This window comes from Barbus barbus (genome assembly GCF_936440315.1).
Source record: "Barbus barbus genome assembly, chromosome: 8".
Taxonomy (NCBI): domain Eukaryota; kingdom Metazoa; phylum Chordata; class Actinopteri; order Cypriniformes; family Cyprinidae; genus Barbus; species Barbus barbus.
This window is the reverse complement of record NC_136736.1, coordinates 13,370,710-13,389,348: the sequence shown is the minus strand read 5'-3', so window position 1 is coordinate 13,389,348 and position 18,639 is coordinate 13,370,710. Positions and strand designations below refer to the sequence as shown.

Below are 18,639 nucleotides of genomic sequence, written 5' to 3'. Positions count from 1 at the left end.
GCGTGAGAAACCCTGCAAAAATATGTCTTAAACAGATTTTATTTATTTAATGTTTATTGTTTAGCCTATAATTTAAAAAGGCTCAGCGTTTTGTCGTATTAGTTGATCTTTCCCATATTAAACATAATCCCCAGTAGCCTACAGACAATTTAAAATTCGACATGACATTATCTAAATGTATAAACTAGCTCTCAGTCTCTCATATACAGCATGGCTAATTTAGATTTTTTTGTGACCGGACATAACAAAAGTACATTTATTTTAAGGTATATTCAACAAAGTATTTATTTTTTTATTGTGTCAAGCTGGCAATTTAAAAAGAGGGAAATGTTTTTGTAGCTATAGATCACAGAAGGCTCACACCACTAGATGTCGCTGTTTACTCGGTCTAGTAATTGCATGCTTCCATGCGCTAAGCATCACTGGGCCTCTCTAAGCACTGATTGCTATGCTTCCCACGACTGCATGCCCAACTTCCTCACTTCCACTTCCATTCCTATCCCGAATCTCACACATGCCAGAATAACGCTGAGCCACTGCATTTGTCAACACTTGTGTTTTTACTATACGGATGAACGCAGCCATGCATTGCAAGGTGAGTCGCTGATTCGAAATATTACATTAAAACTAGTTTGTTAATAAATTTAAAACCAAAACAGGGGCTGAAGTTTTTAATTTTCTTCTTAAGTTTCAGAAATAATATATTCTTAGTCGACTAATTTTCAAATTAGTAGTTAAAGTAGACCTGAAATTTGCATGCATGAATTACACAGGTTTTTCCATGTCTATGTATGCATTCTGCTCTAAATTACTTTAGTTATGGACCTTTGAGTGTTTTTTTCCTTCTATTCTAGCAGAGGAGTTAGAAATCATTAGTCTTGAGTGAAATTGTCTATATCACATATTTTGCGAATACTTCAGAAAATTATTAGAGATTATTATAAGATTAACAAATATAATAAATATATCGTTTAACAGATCATTACTTATAGACTGTCATTCAAATCACTACACATAATATAAAATGTTTATTTATATATTTTTTATAATGTGCCTATAATTAACATAAACCACAGATATGTTTAGCACATTAAAATGATTAATGAATGCTATTATGAAATGTAATGGGGTTGGGGGATTGTGGACAACAAAATGAAAAAAAAAGGAGGCCATGATCTTTCTTTTGTGGTCAGCAGGGGTGTGTGGCTGCCTGGAAGTATTTGCCATGTGGCCCAAAAATCATCTGCTAGAACCACTCTTTCTGGATTTACTGGCAGAGTTAAGCCACAAGTGATTTTAATCATATAGTTTGTGTAAAGGGCAAGGGAAGCTGTTTCCTCAAGTTAATGTTGTTCTAGACAATAAAGTAGGAGTTTTATGGTACCTAAACTGTTATTAAAGTGCCAGAAAGGTAATAAACTTTGACAGGATGCAGATGGTTGGAGATTTTGCTTTTCATGCCATAAATACACCTGGCATAGCAATCACATTTCCAAACAATCCAAAAATGCTGAATTGCATTGCTACCACTGAGAATGCCTTAAATAGTGCATTGAATCCTCAAATTGCAACACAGACCAGACTTGTAGGACAAATATTTTCCTTGAAGTCTTATATGAATCTGGATGCTACCAGAAGATGTATCTTTAAATAGCACACTAGAGCAAAAACATTTTTGTTTGACATTTGAAGTTATTTTATAAATATATTTATTAAAATATATATATTTTTTTTATTATAAAGCAATGGCTGTTGAGGAGCTGAACTGATATTGTGTGGACTGTCTGCTCTATACAAATCTGTGGCTGTAAGTAACTTGAATTCTTTGACTTTATTAGTGCCATATATTTTTTTTTGACATTTCACACAATGTAACTGTGCTCATTAGGGCGGTACTGCCTTGGTAACCAATTGTAATGAACTATATGCCGTTGTGAAACTTGTTTATGTAGAGTCTGCTTTAATGCACATGTATAATACAGAGACAGGATTCTGGAAATCCGTTTGGTAAAACACTATTTGTCTAACTTGAATGTTTGTTTGGAGAAATTTATTGATAAAATGATCTTTCAGGTCAAGATGTGTGGATCTGCGATATCTCTGCAAGTCTGGGTGGCACTGATGTTGCTCTCTCAACTTCAAGGTGCCTGTTCAGTTTCCTTTCTGAGCATTAGAGTATCTAAGATCTAGAACAGAATGTAGGTCAATGACACATAAGAGTGACCATGATAAAAGAAAAGGACAAATCTTAAAGGGATACTTCACCCAAAAATGAAAATTCTGTCATCATTTACTCAACCTCAAACCTGAATGAATTTCTTTGTCCTGCCGAACACAAAGGAAGATATTTTGAAGAAAGTTTGTAACCAGGCTGTTTTGGGGCACTATTGACTTCTTGAGTAGGAAAAAAATTATACTCTGGAAGTAACTATCCCTTTAAAACACATGTAGCAAATGGTTTTTAGAAATGTATTCTTTGTGTTTGTGTTGGTTTTATATGGTTTTGATCAACCTTTATGCCATTTCCAAGAAGAGATTAAACTGAGTGACATAGTGTAACCATTAAATGTAATAACTTATATTTCTAAGAAAAACAAATTAGAATTGTGAGATATAAAATGTGAAAATACCCCATTCTTCTACTTGTGAGAATTGATTTAGATTTTTTCCCCCTTCCAAATCTGAGTTTACATCTCACAATTATAAATAAAAGAACAGATTTTTATCTTCATAAAAGTATCACTCTAACATTTTATATTTTATGGCCCCTATAGAATTAAGAAAATTAAGTTTAATTCAAAATGTAAAAAATAAAAATCACATCATAGGAAAGGTGAATACATAAATTGAATTAATTTCATTTTAAATGTATTTTTTTAATAAATTAATAAAATGAAATATATTTATTATTAAAATTATTATTATTTATATTAAATACATTGTTAAATATGATTAGAATATTTACAAAATTATACAATTTTAAATCATATCTGTTTTGTCTATGTCCTAGGTAAGGTCCTTGCACCGTCTCATCTGCAGGCTATGACTGGACTTCCCTTCATGCTGGCCTGCAATATTACCTTGGAGACAGGAGAGGATTTAAAACAAGTGCTGTGGTTAGACATGACAAATAAAACTATACTACACTATCAGCCTGATAAGAATGACCACGTCACCCAAACGGATGGAGTTGAGCTTTCACAGCAAACCGCAGGTCAGCAAGCTCACACCAGCGTCATCACCATCAGAAGAGTCACGCCAGGCAACGAGGGCTGCTACCAGTGTCTTTTTGATGTGTACCCAACCGGGCAGCAGAGAGGAAGGACGTGTCTTTCACTTATGGGTGAGGCTTGGCAATCACTTTCAAACTTTCTAAAAATGTTTCTGTGCTCTTGATATTTTTCCCCACTGATGATTTGAAAATATGAATTTAGAAGGAAATATTACTCATCAAAGGGACTGTAAAATCGTGTCATAGGTAATGATATTTATTAGTCCTGCACTATGATGGTTTCATGATGAATGGCTGTTATTGGTGGTTATCACATTGCGCTCACAAAACATCGCCGATTAGTTATAAATAGTGCCCCAACAGGAAGTGGTGAGAACCACTTTCATGCCTGGCCTCTTTTACTTAAAAAACTGACAACAAGCTATCACGAAAACCACAAGACTCTACATCAGATAAAACTGCCACTGGGTTTGTGATAAGTAAATTTGTATCTGCTTAAGTGAGTGTGGGTTACATCTGAAGGCAATACACATATGCTAATTTCTAGTGTCATGCATTTTCCAAATATTAACCTGAATGTAGTCTTAAAGTGATAGTTCACCCAAAAATGAAAATTCTGTCATCATTTACTCACTTTCATGTCTTTCCAAACCTATATGACTTTCTTACTCTTGTGGAACATAAAAGAAGATATTTTGAGAAGTCAATGGTCACCAAAACTTAGTTACATTCTGAGTAAATAATGACATGGTTTTCATTTTTGGGTGAACATTCCTACTTAATAGTTAAAGAGCATGTAAAATCTCTTCACTTTTCATTTTCTATTTCTAACAGCAATGGTGGAAATGATGGACAATAAAACAGTTGTGAGCGGAAAGCCTGTTACTCTTTCATGCAAGTATATTCTCAGTAAGCAAGTCCGGCAGGTTTTATGGAAAAAAACAGCTGAGCAAGGGGACACCGCCACTGTTGCTTCTTATGTCAACAATGACAGACCCATCATTGAGACCCCTTTCAAGGATCGGATCACTCTAAATCCATCTCTTGGGCAAACCAAGCTCTCCATACACCAGGCTCAGACAGAGGATGAGGGATGTTACACCTGCGAGTTCCACACGTATCCGGATGGCATTAAGAGCGCGACAGCTTGTCTGTCTGTTTATGGTAAGTGCAAATAGTAGTAATGACAGAGCTTATAGGCATGTTTATTTGCTTTAAAATTCAAGATATAGTTCACCCAAAAATGAAATGTTCTCATGAAAGTGCATCGAAGACTGACACTTTTTTTTTCTCTTTAAATATTTTCTGTCATGATTTAGTTAAAATAAAATGTGCATTAAAAATGCAACCATAAAAAGCTTGAATGTACCCCTTCTAATATATGTTTCTAATTCCTGAATTAAAATGAAATTTGTTTCATAATACCCACATGGATGTTACTACAGAATTAAGCTGTGACAGCTAAAAAGTACATAAATCTCACACACGTAAGTTTGCATCAAATCTCACACGTGTGGGTTTGGAACATTTCACACGTATGTAGAATATGTTAACAAACGGAAAATCAATGTGCTTTTTCCATTAGCATTGTTTGTGTATTTAATAGCCCCCTTGCCTCTCTTTGGGGCCATGCAAAGTTCTGAGAATAAATAATAAAATAAATAATTGAATTATTTTAAAATAAATTAAGTGCAGTCACTTAAATGAGCCTAACGCCTGTTTCACACATGCTCCGTCTGCAGTGCGTATGAGGTCCGTGTGTGTTACGTATGCGGTGCAGAAGCAGCAAGGACTCATTGTGCTTTCACACAGGACGTGTTTGCAGTCCGCTCCTGATCCGCGGCTGTTTACCACAAACACAACATTTATCCATTATTTTGATTTCAAATCCAAACATTGTTAGCTTATACTGAAAGTGCTTTTTCAGCATTGTGATCCTCTTTTATTACAGTACAGTAACAATTAATTAATACAAACAATGTATTAAATGCATTTGGCTTCTAGATTTGTAGGCTATATTGTTGCTCAAGCAAGTGGAAACACATTTAAACACAGCATATAGCCTATTTTTCACAAATATTTTAAATTAAAACTTACCACTGACAGAAACAGTCGGCTCTCGTGCCTTTTACATTTAAATTTTTATTACAACCATTCCCGCGGGTCTGAAAGAACTTTGTTTTTTTACCGACACAAGTGCATATGCTGCCTTGTTTATCTAAAGGTGCACTTTTATTTGTTTTAAACCTAGCCGAAAAGCCTGTGAAACACAATAGACTTTAATTATATCTGTTTATTGTGAAATTACTACATTTCCATGTCAATCAATGTAAATTTTTACTGCAAACAAAGCGCTGTCACTTGAATTCAGCGCGTGCAGCGCAGCAAAAATAGACTCTGTGTGGAACGATCGCTGCACTGCTGCAGACGCACTGCTCCTGGAACGCACTGCTTGCAGTGTGAACGCTTTAATCTGTTAAAATGGGTGCGGAAAAAATACGCACTGCAAACGCACTGCTAAAAAAAAAAAAAATGCAGTCGTTAAACCTGCAGCTCATCAAGGTTTTAGGAGACATGCTCACTTTCTACACATTCATCTTTCAGTCCAAGTTATGAGCGGTGAGGTACAAAGATGTGTGCACATACACATAAGGAGAGAGAGAGCATGAGTGTGTCACACACACACACACTCTCTCTGTACAACACTCAAACAGTGGCAAAGACACCTGAGAGACAGCAGTTTCTTTGTTTTTTAAATGTCGTGATTTTGAACAGATGCAAACAATAGCAGGAGGCTTAAAATTATAGACGTGATCCAAAATTTAATTATTATAGGCCTACTAAATCACAGAAACGTAGTACTTTAGTCTGCTATTCCCCGCTCTGTGAAGTAACGCCATGTTATATGCCTCGGTAGCAAGCCAAATAGTATTGAAACATTGAAACAACCGGCGGATGGGTCTCTGTCTTGATCGGGGTGAAAAATGAAGATGACACAGATATATAGTTTATGTACAACCTGGAAGTATTTATTCAGCGATCGGCGCTAAAACGTCATCTGTAAGGAGCATCGTTGTGTATGGAACATTAGTCTACGTTACCCGAAAAATTCCCATTCGGGAGACTTCGTCTTTTTCAACAGGGGAAAAAGTTCCAGGTATTCAGCTCCTTCGGCCATCATCCTACCAACCTGGTCTCATAAAAATACGTACCTCTGTGCACTTTCTGTGCGTCACCGTTTTACGTACTTTATTGCACGTTTCGCCGCAGTTTCAAAGAGAAATGTCCACTGAGTGGCGCTAAAACACAGGTTAAATACGTGAACCCTGGCGTGAACGTGAACGTTTTTATTACGTAGATATAGGTACATATTGCTGTGTTTTTATTACGTTGCTACAGGTAGGCTATGTATTGTGGCGGTTCAGAATTCAAATATCCGGGGTCTGTCCCTAAAAGTTAAAGCTCTATCGTGTTGGAAATATGCCCTACACCAAACCCAACCCTAAACCTACCCGATAGGTTTACCCGATAGATGTTAACAAATGCAAAACTGTTATAAAAACGTATTTGTTGATGCAACTGTGCCATTTCAACTTCCTTATATGCAGATTTGAACTGCTTTGTTGTACCGTGATTACACGTGATTCAAACCGGAGCTCCGCGCCTGCTAAGTACGGCTCCATACTCCGTGATCTACCGAACAAACTTACCGTCTGTGAAAACCCATAGATACGAGGCTGGATGTGTGCAATGCTAACGTTCAAAAGCATCAGTTTTCAAATCTCCCAGCATATTAATATTGTTTTGAAGTCGTAACATGATATTCTTCAAGTAATTGTGCGAAAATGACGCTTTATTAATCAAAACTCTGTAAATTTGTGTGAAAAGGAATAAAAGGTGTTGGAGTTGCCTCTATAGTGTTTGTTTCTTTTGGAAACTGCAGTAATATGTAGTTATTGATACGTATTTCGTATCTCGCTAAAAAGTGCACCCAGGTACGTAAATGCCATGAGAGGTAGCATCCTACACACAGGTGACTCTCACTGACTGCTCGCACCAACTGGAGGAGGAGGGGTGGTGTGACTCGTTATGCTTTTCGCTGCTCAAAACTGAGGGAGTCCTGGACTTTCCGTCTTTGACGACACGTAAAAACACTGCGCATACCGCAGGAACGGAATAATAGAAAGTTTTAGTGATTTTGAAACCGTGGTATACCTTGAAACCGGTTATCATCCCATGCCTAATATACAGTAAATAACTGTAGAAATTACAGAAATGTCTAAAAGTGCATGCAAAAAGCAAGTAACCAGATTATAGCTTTGTGTGACAAACCAATCAAAATTAACATTGTTTAGCTTAAAAGAAGTGTTGGAAACTGGAAGTCAGATTGAACACATTTATGATGCTTTTTAAAGTACTATTGGGTAAGTGACATCATTTAATTTTGGGGGTTAACTGTTACTTTAATTTGATGGATTTCTTCCTTGTTCGCTCTGAAAACACACTTAGATTTCTACAGCGATAACTATTGCTCAGTAGCATTTCCTGTTTCAAATAAGTTTCAGTGCAGTACTGCAATAAATTACACAGAGATAACAAAATGCGCTACATTCTTTATCTCATGCAACTGTTTTGCAGTTGAAAACATCCCGTCCATTGCTAGGTAAATTCTTTTTGGGGAGGAAGGTCACAATCAGTCAAAGCTGACACTGGTTATAATGCTTGGCTGTGACTGTAGTTTAGAGGATAGATTGGGATGAGGGCCAGTGCGATTACTGCATCTCTGTTCCTCTAGAACAGAGCTCCACTGTGTTTGCTTTCCCTCTGTTGATATTCCCCAAACAGTCTGGCTCTTGTCACCAAAAAGTTCACACAGCCACAGAAGTGGACAGAGCCTCACTCTCCCCTCGTCTTGTCATGGTTTGTCTTTTATCTGACTTATGTCACAGTGTCCATCTTTGATGGAGTCTGCCGCAGACATGACCAGCGTCTGACGGCTTGTAATCAGCATAACAACACAAGTGCCTTCTTTTGTCTTCTGAATGAAGCTACCACTTACAATACAACAAAGAAAAGTTCAACATGACCAATACAGTATTTATAATGGACTTATACAAAGTTCACATATTTGGCACACTTAGACTGTTGTGAAGGTTCCCAGCTAAACATTATCTCAGCAACCGAGAACTGAAATGTTAAATTTAGGACTGTAAATTGAACGTGTTCATTTGCTGCAATTGCTGATGGAATTAGCAGATAATAAATGTTTGAATGCATCTGCAAATTAAAATGTACTTTGATATGGAACAAAAACAAATTAAAAGATAGATATAGGCTTCACTTGTAAGTAGGCCAATGTGAAGTTGTATAAGTGTTATTTTAGTATCATTGAGATAATGTTATAGCATTTATTAATATTTTGAATCTGCTTATTTTTCTATTTTATTTTAGCTAACGTTTTACTAAAACAAATTTTGTGTGTGTGTGTGTGTGTGTGTTTGTCATGTCTATATAGTTTTTATTCATTTTTATTTTGGTTTGTAGTTTTAGTTATTTTAATACATCAAGTTAAATTAATTTAAAGTGAGAAATGTTGCTTTGGTAACCAGCTGAAATAACATATTTAAAAAATTTTGGTCACACTTTATTTTAAGGACCCGTTCTTTCTGTTAACTATTAACTAAGACTTTTGCCTCAGTAAACTTCTAATTCGTAACTTATTAATATTTAGTCATTTTGTTAAGGTTAGGTATGGGGTATGAGTGAGGGATCTAATATGGTCATGCAGAATAAGGTGTTTAATATGTGCTTTATAATAATATATTAATAAATAGCCAATATGCTGGTAATATGCATGCTAATAAGCACCTAGTTAAGAATCTTAGTGAGAATTGGTCCCTAAACTAATGTGTTACCATTTCTTTTAAAATAATATTTTTATTCTATTTTAAGTTAACATTATTTTTAGTCATAAGTACAGAAAATATGTGGGTATCATTCACCCTGGCCCACATTCGCATAATTATTAATTCAAGCTTTAAGTACTACTTTTAAACAATACTATTAAAACCACCTTTTATAATGTATATCCAATGTTTTAGTGTCTTTTATTTTGGAGCAAATTTCCAGCAAATACACTGATATGTGATAAATGTTATTTAAGTGTCAGATCAATAATTCAAATTATGTGCTTAATTGATTTACAGTCATATTTAAAAATCTTTACACTGTTAAAAAAGAACAGTGTTAATGTCTTATAGAATTACATAATGAACTTTATGTCTTTTTCCTAGTCCTACCCAAACCTGAGGCCAGTTACGTCACCGTATCGCAGGGCATTGTTGAGGCGAACTGCTCAGCCGTGTCACGTCCTGCAGCAGAGATCTCCTGGAACGTGGAGGGTCATAATCAAACACTGGGCCCTGCCGTCACATCATTTTATCAGCTAGGGGATGGCACCACCATGGTGGTCAGTTCCATTGAAATGCAGACTGAGCTATTGGACGATGAACTTGTGAAGTGTGAAGTTCGTCACCAAGGCCTTGGGTCTGCCATCTATATATCCTTGAATAAACGTGAGTGAAACTTACTGAACTCAATGTTTTTGTCCTGTTATGTTCTGGTTTTGGTTCTAGTTTAATTTATTTAGTTAATATGTGTGTGTGTGTTTTATTGCAGCCAGGAACGTCCATGTCATTCTCATTTCAGCCAGCTGTGTGTCCCTTGTGCTGCTCATATGTCTGTGTATTTGCCTGAAAAGGTGCTAACTTCACCTGCTGATATGGTCAGTAGCACTATGAAATGTCTGTCTAATTTAATAATAATTTAATGCTTAATCCACAATGCACAAGGGGAAGTCGTGGCCTAATGGTTAGAGAGTCGGACTCGTAATCCAAAGGTTGCGGGTTCGAGTCTCGGGCCGGGATTGTAGGTGGGGGGAGTGAATGTCCAGCGCTCTCTCCACCCTCAATACCCCTTGAGCAAGGCACCGAACCCCCAACTGCTCCCCGGGTGTGTGTTCATAAATGTGTGTTCATAAATGTGTGTCATAAATGGCTGCCCACTGCTCCGGGTGTGTGTTCACGGTGTGTGTGTGTTCACTGCTGTGTGTGTGCACGTTGGATGGGTTAAATGCAGAGTACGAATTCCGAGTATGGGTCACCATACTTGGCAGTATGTCACTTCACTTCACAATTTTTTATAGTAATTTACAAAGTATTTATTAAATAATGCTTATATAAATGTTAAAATAAAGGCTGTTGGATCCACGCCTTTATGTTTTAAATATAAGGGTGTACACATATAAGAATGTAGAAGTTTGTGTGTAAGAATAAGCACAGGAAGAATAAATTGTTTACTTTGGATAAAGCTGTAAATATTTGTTTTTTAAACTCTTGGCTTTTGACACTGATTTTTTGACAGGGCTAAGCAACAAGTTCAGAATTTGGATGATCACAGGCAAATTACTGTGCTGGAATTAAAATCAAGATTTTCATTTATTGTTTAGTGACAGTATTTCAGTCCATCACGTTAAAAATATCTATATATCCACATATGAAATATGCTGTCATATGAAGTAAAAACATATTTGAAGTCTATTAGAAATTTGAACAATTGTATACATTAACATGTATATCTAGTCCTTACAAATCTGTTTATGTGGTCATACTTTGTTTTAAGGTCCAATTCTTGCTATTAACAAACCATTAACTACGACTTTTGCCTCAATAAACTCCTAATTTGCTGCTTATTAATAGTTAGTAAGGTGGTTGTTAAGTTTAGGTATTGGGTAGGTATTAAGGACGTAGAATATGGTCATGCAGAATATGTGCCTTACAAGTACTAATAAACAGCCAATATGTTATTAATAGGCATGCTAATAAGCAACTAGTTAATAGTGAGAATTGGTCCCTATACTGAAGTATTACCGTTTATGTATGTGTAAACCTGTCATGTCAATATAAAAGATATACATGTATTTAAGAAATATATTACAAAAACATATATAAACATACAGATTTTTATGTGTTTTAATGAAGTTATATAAAATAAAATGTGGTTGTTACATATGATACCAAAAAAATCATCATATATATATATATTATTAACATACAAATGTATGAGGATTTTATATATGTTGTAAACTAAATTATATCTACCCAGTGAGTGTAAGCATGTATGAAAATGATATATTGCCCTATATGTTACATATATGGTAATATCACTCTTGTTATAGGCCAGTATGTCATATTACATTACTGTATGGAAATAGTAAAAAAATATGGTAACGCTTTATTTTAGGGTCTCTTAACTAGGTGCTTATTAGCATGCATATTACTAGAATATTAGCTATTTATTAGTACTACTTTATTAGTTCGGTAACACTTTATTTTACAGTTACATCTATTAGTTGCTTATTATCATGCATATTACTAGAATATTAGCCATGTATTAGTGCTAATTAAAAACATATTAATGCCTTATTCTATATGACCTTATTCTACATCTCTAATCCTACCCAATGCCTAAACTTAACAACTACCTTACTAACTATTAATAAGCAGCAAATTAAGAATTTATTGAGGGAAAGTCGTAGTTAAAAGTGAATAAGTGTTCCCTATTCTAAACTGTTACCAATAATATATAATATTATAATTAATATAATATGTGAATACTTTATACAATTTTAGATGTAATTTAGATTTAGATATGATATATTGTGTTTCACCCTATTAAGTTAAAGTTCATTTAAAGACTGAATATTGTCAATAAATACCCCAGAAACCTTTTGCAGAGGAGATGTTGTAAACAGCTACTGGAGAAATTTATAGCCGGAAATAGAGAGAGAGAGATGCCAGAATGACTCACTAACCTCTCACAATCTGTTTTCTTTATCCAAGTCTTCCTTCCTGCTTCATTCTCTTCAGCTTTCCTCTCCTAGAATCTGCAGGTCACCCGAGAGGGTCAAAAGGAAAAAAAGCATTTCATATTAGTTTTGAATTTAAACCAAAGCAGCTAAATCCGCACAAGAGGCCTCAGGGAGTGAAAAAAGTGCCTCAGGCCAGTCATACGGGAAGTCAAATCATTCTGTTGAGGTTGTGTTCATTGAGTCATCCTCTTATTGCTCTTTACTGCACTAAACACATGATTTATAATCAGTAAAGTGGTCCTTAACTTCTGCTCGGTTGTGATTTTTTGTTTGAATCTTATTGCATCAGAAGGTTGCACTAAAATATGTTTTGTTTTCAGATAAAATGTAAAAAATTGTATAGTAGCAAAAGTTATAGTGAAACCAAAGCCAAGGGTGAAGTATGTTTATACAGAGCTCCGTTTATGTACAGAACCACAGGAAGTCTAAGGTTACCACTTCCTGTCTCTTGCAAGAAGCCCACCCTACCGTTTAATATTTAAAATGCTTCTACAGAGGCAAGGAAAAAATGCAGTGTGATGAACTCAAAGTCAATGTGAATTGCCATTACAACTCATTTTACTTCCATGATGGAAATTATACATTTACATTTATTCATTTAGCTGACGCTTTTATCCAAAGCGACTTACAATTGCTATGTATGTCAGAGGTCGCACGCCTCTGGAGCAACTAGAGGTTAAGTGTCTTGCTCAGGGACACATTGGTGTCTCACAGTGGATTCGAACCCGGGTCTCTCACACCAAAGGCATGTGTCTTATCCACTGCGCCATCACACCCCTATTTATTATTTATTTATAAATGAAACAATATTTTATTCATTAGGTCTTGATTAAATCATGACAAGTGGGTGTTAAATACCAGAATGCAGTGAGAGTGATGTCTATTTATTGTATTTTGAGATTAAAAAGATAATAAATAAAAACGTATTTTTTTTATTTTCAATAACAAGCTGTGATGGATCATTCACAATAAGACCTGTAATGTGTTGAAGAAAGAAACTTGACCCTTTAGAACTGAATGCTATTCCATTTGACCCAAAACTGTGTTGCTGTTCTTTAAATGCTGAGTGTCACATTTGTCTTAAGTTTGCAGAGGAGGATGAGCTCCTTTGAGTCTGGTTCCTCCCAAGATTTTTCTCGCTCTTCACATTTTTACTGAGCTTTTCTTTGCTGCTGTCATCTTTGACTTGCTTACCAAGGACATTAAGGCAATACATGGTTCTACACCTGCTTCAAAACCTTTTTTTTTTCAGCATTGGCATCTATTTTAACGGTGTAGAACCTTTTTTATTTTTTAACCCAGTGAATTTTGCAGAGCTGTTCATACATTGAATTCTCTGAACAGTGGAAACACTGTGGTTCGTTGGTGTTTGTCAAAACACTGCTCTGTGTGTGTGAGTGGCAAACCTCTGGCTCAATCAGTTTGAGTAAGATTATTTGTAGTAACTTACTCATACTTACTAATACTTACTTTTGACTTATAGAACATTAAGAAAAATGAATATCATTTGAAGAAATATTTTAGTTGTATAATATATCACAAATATACTCTATAAATAGACTTGCCCATGTTTATGCTGTAGTTTTCCCAGTTAAAGGCATAGCCATATATATTACAAAAGACTTGCTGAATACAAAGTTTATTTTTTTCACTTTAAACAATATTTTCATAGAGAGATGGGGAAAAACAATCCAGATTTGTATATTGGAAACACCTCAGGACATGGAGAAATGGTCACATCTGCTTGAACATAATGAGTGAAATTATTTTAAATTCACCATCATTTAAAAAAATTATGTGATATTATGATAAAAGGAAACTAACTTTCATGTTACCCATTATTGTAAGATGTATGATGAAGTCATGAAGATGTACCAAATAGTAGTAATGACCCAGACGGCAGTAGTTTTAAGCTGTAAAAGTAGTTTATTTTTCATTCCATTTCAGTATTGATGTAATCTCATGAGAGACAGGAAAAAAGCCTCTACTGGAATAATAAAGAAACATTAAAGGAACATTGTTCATTCAACCCAGTCCTGTATCAAATCAAGCTGGAGAACATTAAGTAAAACATTAGCTGTAGGAGCTGGAGGATTATATTGAGCACTTGTTAAAAAAGGCTTTTGCAGTGCAATTATAGCATATTAACGCATTTATTTTTCCTTATCTTTTCATTCTTCAGGCTGACTGAAATGAAAGGAAATGCTGCTATGTTCAGAAGTTCACCTGGACCAAACAACAGTTCCCTCTGTCTGAATCACAGACGAATCTGAGTCAACATGTTCTAATATAACTGATATTCAGTGTAACAGTATAAAAACAAAATTTAATCACAACCCTTTCAACACTAAATGCCTTATTTATTATAGACTGTATATTTTAGTAAAGCATTTTTTCTTAGCAAATCTATACTGAATCATACTCTTTAAAGTGACCTAAATAGTAAACTTATATTATCTGAAAATGGACATTCTGTAACCATAGAGAAATCAATAACCAGAAAATATTTTTGTTACCTTTACTGATGTTTTGATGTGTGTAATAAAATAACAGAGTTTTATCAGGGGAAACACTCTAGTAGACATGAGCACTTTGATCTTTGGTGCCAAGTTATTGTCTTGATGTTTGGATTAAAGTGATTTTCCCACTAGACGGAAGTGCACTTATAGCTAAAAACATTTAGCCCACCAGCGTCATTCTGAAATTATGTATCACACCTCTCACACCTTATGTGTTTTATATAAAGTTCTCTGAAATCTCTCAAATAATAAAGTAAACATGCACTTTGTTAATTTTAAACTCTGTGACACTGTCAGACATAAGATATTGTATTTAATTTTGCATTGTTAAAAGATAAACAGGTGAGTGAGTCAGAGGTGTACACCATATGTTTTCATCCACCACTCTAATAATAATAATAATAATAATGTAGCAGGTCTACAGCAAAGTTCATAACATGTTAAACAGTAGAAAATGTATAACTCATAATTCCTTATCAGTTACATATCTTTACACATATCTCTGTAATACTTTATAATAACTTTCATTAATAAATCATTAACAAACATTATGCAATACTTAATGGATCATTAGTTAATATATATTCAGAGTCATATATATTCAGTATCTAGAAATGTGAAATAATGTGCTTGTTAATGTTTACTAATAAATGTATTAAACCTAATAATAATTAATTTAAATTAAAATGGTTACAAATGTCATTAAACTTTTAATTCAAATGATCATACGCATCTTGAAAATCTACAAATGATTTGAACAGATGTTAAACAATGATTAAAAGCTTTTGTTAATGCACAACACTTTTGCTGTTATTGAGGTGGGATAGGGGTACGGTTGGGAGATGGTCCTCACTGCAAAACACAAGATCCAGGGGATGTGGTTGGATTTAGATCCAACTCCTCCCACCTTACATATACCTGAACCTACCCGTCTCCACCCCTTGATCCCTAAACCCACCCATCCCCACCCCTAAGCCTACCCATCTCCACCCCTAAACCTACCCATCCCCACCCCTAAACCTACCCATCTCCACCCCTAAACCCACCCATCTCCACCCCTAAACCTACCCATCCCCACCCCTAAACCTACCCATCACCACCCCTAAACCTACCCATCCCCACCCCTAAACCTACCCATCCCCACCCCTAAGCCTACCCATCCCCACCCCTAAGCCTACCCATCCCCACCCCTAAACCTACCATCTCCACCCCTAAGCCTACCCATCTCCACCCCTAAGCCTACCCTAAGCCTAGAAGTGGATCCAACCCCGCCCCCTGGATCTTTGTTCTGCAGTGAGGGGCTACTGAAGGTTAGGGACAGGTTTGGTGTATGGGTTGGTTTAAGGGTTGGGTAAGAGGTCAACAGTGTACAGGGGTCAATTTGATTAATATAAGACAACATGATTCAATCTGTTTATATTGCATTGTTTTGATAATGAAGTATTTTCTTAAAAATGAGTTTTTCCCCCTCCTGTTGATGTACGATTCAAGGAATATTCTGTTTAATGATACACAATTGTATACTAATATAAGTGTTCAGGTAATAAAATTTGTTTTGTACCCAAATTACAATGTGTGTTGTCTTTACCAAGCATTTAGCTAAACTTAACTTACCACCCTTTACACAAACATTGTTATAGTAGTTAAAAGTCCAGTGCCAATACAGATACTAAAAAATCAGTATTTTTATAAACATTTACAAATGATGAATAGTCTCAACTTTAGATTGGGTACTGCAAAAACATGAACAAATGATTTGTAAAGATGTGAAAATAGGGTGAATTCTGGTCATTTGGGACACTTTTTGTCATCAAAATGACTGTTCATGGTACTAATAATTATAACTAATAATTAGTAAATGTTTATAAACATTTACAATTGATGAATAGTTTCCACTTAAGATTGGGTACTGCAAAAACATTAACAAATAATTAATAAATTATTTAAGATGTGCAAATAGTAGAAGTCTACACAAAAAACAGACCAAATATATGACCTTTACAGACTGTGATTATGAGTATATTAACATGAACTGAACTGAACTGAATATGAACTGAAGTTTAATGACATTTGTAAGCATTCAAAGTTCATTAACAAATAAACTTTCAAAATCATTTGTAGATTTTTAAAACGCATTGAAAGTTTTATGACATTTGTAAACATTAACTAATGATCCGTTAAGCATTATATGATGTCTGTTAATAATTTATTAATGACATCTTCAAAATCTGTCAAAATCATTTTAAGATAAAAAAAAAAAATGCATGATCATATGAATTAAAAGTTTAATGACATTTGTAAGCATTTCAATTTACATTAAATCATGATCTGTTAATCATTTGGTAATGTTTAATAAGTTCATTAGTTAACATTAACAAGCACATAATGTCATATATAGATATGTGAATATATATATATATATTAAGTAATGATTAGTTAAACATTATATCATGTTTGTTAATGATTAATTAATTAATGTTATTATAAAGTGTTTTAATTTTTTTTTTACTTTACCCTTAACATTAACAACTGAATGACCAAAAAAAAAAAAAACCTCTTCACATTGGCTGATGATTCAGAAGCATATTAAATATCATTCTGTTCTTTTGATGCTGCTCTGCATCAGTGCACAGGCACACTGGTACAAAACGGTCACTGGGCTGGTACCCTTTATAAAGGTACTAATATGTGTGTTTAAAGTACTAATGTGTACCTTTAAAGTATATATACCATTTAGGGGTAAATAGGGTACAAAGATGTGCATTTTAGCTTTTGTACATTAGGTACATTAGGCTTTGTACTCTCAGCTTTGTGAGAGTATAGTTTCTTAAACACGGTATACAACAGAGGTCAGCACGTCTGAGTTCAGATAGAAATTGGGAGGAAGAAGCAGGTCATTGTTTTCTGTTTCCATGTGCTGTGGAAGTGAAAACAGCATTTAAAAAAATAATTTTTCAACAGATACGATTAACAGTTCCACAGACATATTTGAAACAAAACATACCTGATTTTTATTTGCCATATCTTTTCTTGTAGACTTTCTCCCTAAAACATTTCATAGGATTATGCAAGGAAACACAAAACTAGTATCATTTATAAAGTGACTGTTATATTTAGTTAAAACACTCAAATCACTCACCTTGGCGTCTAATGATATAAAGGAATGATACAATCATAAATATGAAGACCACTATTCCACTGCAGATGTACACAAAATACCAGAGCCAATCATTTGGAGGTGTATTTAGATCATATACTGTTGTAGGTACTGAACAAGAAGAAAATATTTAAGAGAGGTCGTAATTATCCTGCATAAAAAGTTGACAGTAATATTGTCCTGACTTGTGTTGTTTGGAGTGGGTGAAAACTCTTCTTTCTTATTATCAGGTGAAAATATATTAAAAATGTCTTAGTAAAGACAATAAATAATAGTTTACAATTTAATCAACGAAATGTGTGAATGTTTAGATTCTATCAGTGAATCTAAAGATAATATCTGAATTGAATAAAATGATATTTAAGAGTTGTTGTCATTATCAACTTATGGTTCTTATAAACAAATTAAGATGCATTTGTCCAAGCAAAACATTAATGGTCATGCCCTTACTTGTGTTGCTTTGATTGTGTGAAATCTTATCCTCCTTATTATCTATTAAAAATATAAAAAAATGTCCTAGTAATGTCATTATTTACATTAACAAAATATGTGAATGTTTACAGTCCATCAGTGAATCTAAAGATAATGTCTCTTACCTGTTACAGTCACATTAATAGCATGGCTTATAGACATGTCGCCTTCTTTACATCTGTAGAAACCTGTATCCTCCATTGAGGTGTTCAGGAAAATCAGGAAAGCCATCGCTTCATGTTCTGTGATGTTCTTCCACTCAGTTCTTATGTGATCTGAGTAATTTAAAGAATTACAGATAGCTCCATAGAGTTTGCACCATGAGACTCTT

At 34.6% G+C, this 18,639-nt stretch overlaps 2 protein-coding genes across 3 annotated transcripts; one reads left to right on the top strand and one right to left on the bottom strand.

Moving 5' to 3' along the window:
* Window positions 1-480: 480 nt before the first annotated feature.
* On the top strand, window positions 481-15,477 carry LOC306873450 (OX-2 membrane glycoprotein-like). 2 transcript variants are annotated; one of them, XM_079422756.1, is made up of 8 exons: window positions 481-595; window positions 1,744-1,807; window positions 2,074-2,143; window positions 3,011-3,343; window positions 4,067-4,396; window positions 9,526-9,807; window positions 9,911-10,016; window positions 14,344-15,477. In XM_079422756.1, exons 3-7 carry the CDS (start codon window positions 2,080-2,082, stop codon window positions 9,997-9,999), a joined length of 1,098 nt encoding a protein of 365 aa, XP_079278882.1. In that variant the 5' UTR covers window positions 481-595; window positions 1,744-1,807; window positions 2,074-2,079; the 3' UTR covers window positions 10,000-10,016; window positions 14,344-15,477. The 2 variants fall into 2 exon arrangements, with proteins under 2 accessions (XP_079278882.1, XP_079278881.1); XM_079422755.1 differs by lacking the exon at window positions 1,744-1,807 and having other exon boundaries at window positions 487-595.
* A 1,472-nt stretch (window positions 15,478-16,949) lies between these two features.
* Window positions 16,950-18,639, bottom strand: LOC306873553 (uncharacterized protein). Its single transcript, XM_079422938.1, has 5 exons — window positions 18,434-18,639; window positions 18,288-18,329; window positions 17,820-17,948; window positions 17,685-17,725; window positions 16,950-17,597 (listed from the first exon to the last, which is right to left on the bottom strand). The coding sequence occupies exons 1-5, from the start codon at window positions 18,537-18,539 to the stop codon at window positions 17,508-17,510; spliced, it is 408 nt and encodes a 135-aa protein (XP_079279064.1). The 5' UTR covers window positions 18,540-18,639; the 3' UTR covers window positions 16,950-17,507.

Excerpts from the sequence above, each read along its gene's own strand:
- LOC306873553 (XM_079422938.1), bottom strand. The coding sequence starts at position 18,539 with ATGGCTTTCCTGATTTTCCTGAACACCTCAATGGAGGATACAGGTTTC. Across the intron at positions 17,726-17,819 it reads TTATATCATTAGACGCCAAG|GGAGAAAGTCTACAAGAAAA; the intron begins GTGAGTGATTTG and ends GAAATGTTTTAG. Across the intron at positions 17,598-17,684 it reads ATATGGCAAATAAAAATCAG|CACATGGAAACAGAAAACAA; the intron begins GTATGTTTTGTT and ends TCACTTCCACAG.
- LOC306873450 (XM_079422755.1), top strand. The coding sequence starts at position 572 with ATGAACGCAGCCATGCATTGCAAG. Across the intron at positions 2,144-3,010 it reads GTTGCTCTCTCAACTTCAAG|GTAAGGTCCTTGCACCGTCT; the intron begins GTGCCTGTTCAG and ends TCTATGTCCTAG. Across the intron at positions 9,808-9,910 it reads CTATATATCCTTGAATAAAC|CCAGGAACGTCCATGTCATT; the intron begins GTGAGTGAAACT and ends GTTTTATTGCAG.